Here is a 6,347-nt window from a genome sequence, read left to right as displayed (position 1 = left end):
AGCAGCCAGCATTCTAGAGCTACCAACACTGACAACTGTGCCTTAAAATCTCCGGCACCAAAATAAGGCAATCAAAATCTCGTAATTAAATAATTTTGATTCAGTTTAAGCCTTTCCGGTAATCGTACCGGCAATAGGGCTGCATGGGATAGAAGAATAGATAAAACCGCACCACGTGGGCGTAACACTTTATGTGGGCAACCCGCGGGTGAGATTAAAAACAAAGTGGGAACACTATGGTTTTTTTTATTTCATCTTCGTCGTTACAACTTACAACAAACCCAGCAGTTTCCTTGACTTAGACAAGGAAGCCACCGGTTTATTCTGGTACATTGTACTCTGAATGTCGAAACTGCCCTTGGGAAGTTAATGCGTTCGGGTTCAGCAGTGGAGGGCATTCTGGGGAGAAGGAAAATGAGTGGTGAAAGTAGAGGAGGGAGAGAGCGAAGGAAGGAATAAATACAGAAACGGGCAAGCTTCGCATGTTACATGTCAAGTTTTCAACCTTCATGCATACGCTTTGAATTAAAATTTAATTTTTCTTCAATTTAATTTTGCCGTTTTTACGAGGACAAATCCAAAATTAAAGAAAACAGAAAAAAAAAGGGGGGTTTTTCTGAATTAAGGTAAAAGAAAAAATGGAGGTTTGTATATATCTCTCTCTTGGTAGAGGAATGCTTGTCACCTACTCATTTTTAGTTTTCCACTATCTCTGAAAGGAAAGAAAGAAAGAAACAAGGAAGAAGAGCTTGTGAGCTCTCTTCACAGAAAGGTATAGCTAAGCTCTCTCTATCTCTCTCTGTTTTTGCTGTGTTCAGTTTTTTGTGTGTTGGGATTTGGGTTTCATGGAGAGGCACAAGTGTAAGCTTTGCATGAGGAGCTTTTCTAATGGCAGAGCTTTAGGGGGTCACATGAGGTCTCACATGATGAACCTTCCGATTCATCAGAATCCACAAGGGGAGGAGGAAGATGCGCCAGTACATGATCAAATGCTCATTGATGAAATAGACTCAGTTTCAGCTTCTTCTTCTTCTGATGATGAAGAAGGGCATGGAGAAGAGGAAGAGGAAGATGAGGAAGGTTTGTATTACGGGCTTAGAGAGAATCCGAAGAGGAGCATTCGGTTAGTAGATCCTGAGTTTTCTTTTGCTGTTGAGTCTGGGTCTGTTGTTCTTCAGGACAGAGAGAGTGAGACCGAGTCGTCCAAGAACCCAACTCGGAGACGATCCAAGCGGACTCGGAAATCAGCCATGTTTGATCATCTTCAACATCACGATCATCAACAACTTCATAATCAATACCACCATCATCATCCAAAGCTTAATCAACATCACCAAGAAGCATTCAACAAAATTAAGCTGAAAAACAAGATAGATTCTTATGCTAATAATAATGTAGAGCCCGAACCGGTGAGTTCAATTTCTGATGCCACAACAGAGGAAGATGTAGCATTTTGTCTCATGATGTTATCCAGGGACAAATGGAAAAAACAAGACAAACAGCAACAAGAGGAACAAGATTATCAAGACGAGGATGTTGAAGTTGAATATAGATCTTTGGACGAAAGTGACGAATCCGAGGAGCAACTGATCAAGTTTCAAAGAACAAAAAGTAGTAGGGGAAAGTACAAGTGCGAAACTTGCAACAAAGTCTTCAAATCCTACCAAGCTCTTGGGGGACACAGAGCAAGTCACAAGAAGATTAAAGCCGCTTCCGCTGCCAATCCAAACCCGAATCGCATTGTTTACAAGCCCGAACCCGACCCAGAAATTAACCACAATGCAGGAAGTTCTTCTTTCGTAAAAACGCATGAATGCCCTGTTTGTTTCAGAGTCTTCTCATCTGGGCAAGCGCTTGGTGGACACAAGAGATCACATGTGACTGGTTCTGCAGCCATTAACTACACTCACCATCACACTCCATCTATGAAAAGCTTGGCAAAGCTTGGTGACAATATGATAGATCTTAATCTTCCTGCTCCTGTTGATGATGATGAGATGAGCCAAATCGAGCTTTCTGCGGTTTCTGATGCTGAATTTGTGAACCCAATTAGGCGATGAATTCAAGTCTTTGTGCTCCCACTGAAGAATTTTTCTTTACACGTATGAGATAGCTTTGAATCAGAAAAAAGGTAAAATCTTTTTCTTTTTGGCAATTTTGGGTACACTTCTGGGATCTATTGAACTTGTCTTTCTGATACAATCATAAACATTTTGTTTCTTTCATAATTTCTAACTGTACTTCAGAACATCCCACAATTCAGGAACTTGAAATAACTTAAATTTTCTGGGTTCCTTTCCTGTTCATCATTTTGTCATTGTAGAAGTTCAAGCTTACACATTGATTCTGGCCGGTTATGTGCTTGCTCTGTTTCCAAGCAGTTGAAGCTCAACTGTTACCATTTTTTTAAATATTTTGGATTTTTTTAATTGAGAAAAATTCATTCTCAAAAGAGGTTGAGCAACCCATGAAAGTTTATTATTTAAAGGAAAAAAGCAAGTCTCTTGCTTACTACTGACATTCCACAGTTCATGAGAGGAGGAAGCTAATTCCTCATCTGCAACTGTACAAACTCTGTCCATGTCCCTGTCTCTGTCTCTGTCTCTGTCTCTGTCTCTGTCTCTATCTGTCTGATACTTTTTTTCCAAGGCTTCACTTACATTTCACAGATCTCAGCACAAAAACCAGTAGAGATTTCAAAAAGAGAGAGACACCATTGATATCCCTCTAGGGTGATAGTTTTCATTGTGTTTTCCATATGTGGGAAACTGTAAAAGATTTATTTTTTCTGAGAAAAAGGCAAAATGCCAAGATGCCAAGATCCTTGTTTTACTGAGAGTATTACTATTATTTACTGTTGCTTTGGTGTGGCATGATCTCAAAGCAATTGAAACCATTTAGTCATATTCATTTAAATTCTATTTAGGGATGGCATAAAATGGCAGTTTTCACCTTTCTTTTAATTTCTTAATAAATGTATGGATATACAGAGCATTTTGGTAGGATTGGATAGTGAAATCCACTTTTCTGGTTCTCAATTGAGTGGTCTATACGAACAATTTAAGGTCTAGTTTTACTTGATAATGAATTTTCTATTTATTAACCAATAAAAATTACTTATTTGGCAAAAATCATATGGCACAACTGATAAACTGTTTTGTTGCTGACCAGATCACTAACAAAATTTATACTATTCTCTTGGGAAAAACCAAAAGCATAAGTTACTTCCAAAAAAAAAAAAAACCAAAAAGCATAAGGTTAGCTATGATCAACAGGAGTACCGAGTATGGTAGAGCTATAAAGCTAGCATAAAGAGAAAAACAAGAAAAATTGAATTAATTAAAAACAATCTTCATGCACACTTTCAGTTAATAACTAGACGTTGTCATTTATCAAGAATGAGTACGTAGCTACTAAGTTTGCTTCACCCCCTAGCCCTTCAGACAAGGAGCTGCTTTAATTTTCTCTTTGCTATTCCAGAATAATTGCCAATAAACAATGTTCCCATAACCTGTTCAAAAAAAAAAAAAAAAATGTTCCCATAGATTATAGGTCTTTAATTTTCTGTTATTCCCCTCCCTTGTTTTAGAATAAGGGCCTCAGCTTCCAACTGTCGATGAACTTCAGCACCTCACCCTCTAGCTGCCATCGATGAACCTCAGGTCTCTCGATCTACACTAGACGCCCCTCTCGATCTCTATTTACACCGAAGTTGTGCGTCGGCAAGGCGATCGTTGACGACGAGTCATCTAAGTTTATGTAGGAGACGGCTGATCACTACAACGACGTCGCCGGCGGGAATTGAGAGAGAGAGAGTAAACCACACAAAAAAGGGACTTAGTAGCAATTACATTTTTTTTTGAACAGGGGTTTGGATGATACGTGGTACTTAGAGCATTTTTAGCAATGTTAGCTATTTTGCAGTTAAATTTTAGTCAAATTAGCTAAAATATTATTTTGGCTAGCCACTTTAGAAATACGGCTGCATCAATGATCTCTATTTTAGCTATATTAATCTTCAAATAAAGATTAAATAGTTTAACTATATTTATATATCACGTAAAATATCTTACAAGAAATACTGGAGCTCCGAAAATATTAAAAAAAAAAACTAAATACGCTCTCTAAACTAGTTAAAAACTAAAATAAAAAACGTTAAAGTTTAATCTAATGATTACCTAATCACCAAACACATTGCAAAGGATAATAGCAATATTTGGGTTGGCTTATATATAGTCGAAAATTTTAGAGGGCCATATAGTCGGTGGGTCGGTTCATGTTCCATTGAAAATGAGATAGAGAGGCAACAAATAACGATTAAAGTACAAGCTAAAGGGGTGAAAGCCGGGTAAGGTTTTGTGAGAGTGAGTGCCACAACCACTTAAATTCATAGTCTCACAATTCAAGTCAATGGAAGTTTGAATGAAACTAAACCCATTTCTACGTTCATTAGCCGGCAGATGACCTTGAAAATAGAAAGAAAGAATGAGTCAATAATTTGATTATTTTGTTTCCACTCTTTTCTCCTAAAGTTTTTACACACTAACATCGTCATCATCATAATTATTTCATCGAGAAGAACTTTTTTCACTGCTCTGTAGCAAGTCTCAGCTTGATTTGAATATTGGTGGTGATTAACTTCAGCATTGAACTTGCCTAGCTATGTGGGTTGAGACATTAAAATTTACAAGTTATAACAACTGTTAAACTCGATTTTGATCGATTTTGGATGGGATCAATCGATCACTTGTCCTGTTTCATGCATAATTCCGTGCTATCTCTAATCAAGTTATAAACCAAAGTTGCTGAAACACTTAGATTTGGACATCTAGAGCCTCTTTGAGAAATCAGGAATCAAGAGTATTGAGTCTTGACTATAAGTTTGGTTGGGAATCAAACTTTCATACCGCAACTTTGACATTATAAGTGGTGAAATAACAAAACCAATAACGATAACGCTTTCAGATGCCCATACTTTTGGATTGGATTAGTTAACCAGTTATATATATATGCCTATTTCCAAAGCTGCTGCTACTTGACCTAGACTAAAAACATGGTCGAGTACATATATATATCCCAAAGGACCAAACACTTGGTTTTTTATTTTTTTTTATTTTTTATTTTTTATTTTTTTTTCTAAGCACGCTAATAAGGTAGAAAAGATCATGCAGCAGAAAATCAACTCTCAGTAATGGAAGTGATGTAGCCATGTAGGGCTGCCCTTAATTTCTTGCTCCTTTTGCAGACATATCATCAATATATACAGGGAAAATGTCCATTTACACAATATGTTTATATCCTACTTTGCTTAGGTTAATTACTTATGCGTTAATCACTGGCCCTTAATTAAGATGAATTATCTTAAATTTCAATTTTAATGACATTAATCCATTTCTCTTTAATTTTAGTTTAATTGTTGCTACCTAAGCTAGTAGTCATCTCTGTCGATCTTCTCGTTTGGTTCTATATATTGAAGACCGAAATAGCCTGCCATGACCTTCATTCGTTTTCAGTACTTGCTAGTCTTCAAATTCGCCCTTTATTTCCAGTCAACTTTATTTTATTTCATCAACACAGAGGGCTCTGAGTTTTGCTTACCGTAAGAATCACTACTACTCGTATATATAGCTAATTCCTTCGTTACTGCTTCGGTTAAAAGTCATTTGGTCGCTGAACATAGAACGTTTCTGAGCTTTTATTTCCCCCCTATTCAGATACTTTATGATTTTGGGGCACACTGTTATGTTAGATCTCCGTAAGACAAATGAGGCATAATAGGGTTTTACGCTAATTTCTCCTTTAGAACGTTACCAAATAGTCTTTTTTTTTTTTTAACGTTTTATTAATAACTCACACACCATACATATTTCAGTGAGGTTTGAACTCATGTTACCAATAGCTTGATTTTCAACTAATTTGACATTTTGTATTGTATCAATTAGCAATCCTGGCACACTAGCTAGCTTTTCCATGCCAGCATTATGTGATCGAGGACCGATCAGTTCGATTAGGCTGCCAAAAATTAACATGCACGGCCACATTACCAAATTAATCGTCGATTCTTGTCCTTCATGTAGCAAACTATACGTATGTACGGCCAAACCTACGTACACCAACCGTAGTTGATTGAAAAGGCTAAGCGATATTCATGAGTCTAGCCTTTCATTTAAGATCTACCAAACCCTAGCCATATGTGATATGTGAAAACCCTAATTGAGGACAAGAGCTGTATAATTTGTCTATTAGTCTCAACTCGATCGACTAGGACGTCAAGAAATATATAGCCTCACCTATATATATACAGTCCCCTATATATATATATATATATATATATATATATATATATA

General features: G+C 36.8%; 1 protein-coding gene across 1 annotated transcript; it reads left to right on the top strand.

The window, feature by feature from the left end:
• Positions 1-752: 752 nt before the first annotated feature.
• LOC101306270 (zinc finger protein ZAT9-like) lies at positions 753-2,074 on the top strand. The gene has a single exon (XM_004306910.1). It carries the CDS (start codon positions 846-848, stop codon positions 2,058-2,060), a length of 1,215 nt encoding a protein of 404 aa, XP_004306958.1. The 5' UTR covers positions 753-845; the 3' UTR covers positions 2,061-2,074.
• Positions 2,075-6,347: the final 4,273 nt, after the last annotated feature.

This window comes from Fragaria vesca, linkage group LG7 (assembly GCF_000184155.1).
Source record: "Fragaria vesca subsp. vesca linkage group LG7, FraVesHawaii_1.0, whole genome shotgun sequence".
Taxonomy (NCBI): domain Eukaryota; kingdom Viridiplantae; phylum Streptophyta; class Magnoliopsida; order Rosales; family Rosaceae; genus Fragaria; species Fragaria vesca.
This window is presented reverse-complemented; position numbering and strand designations above follow the sequence as displayed.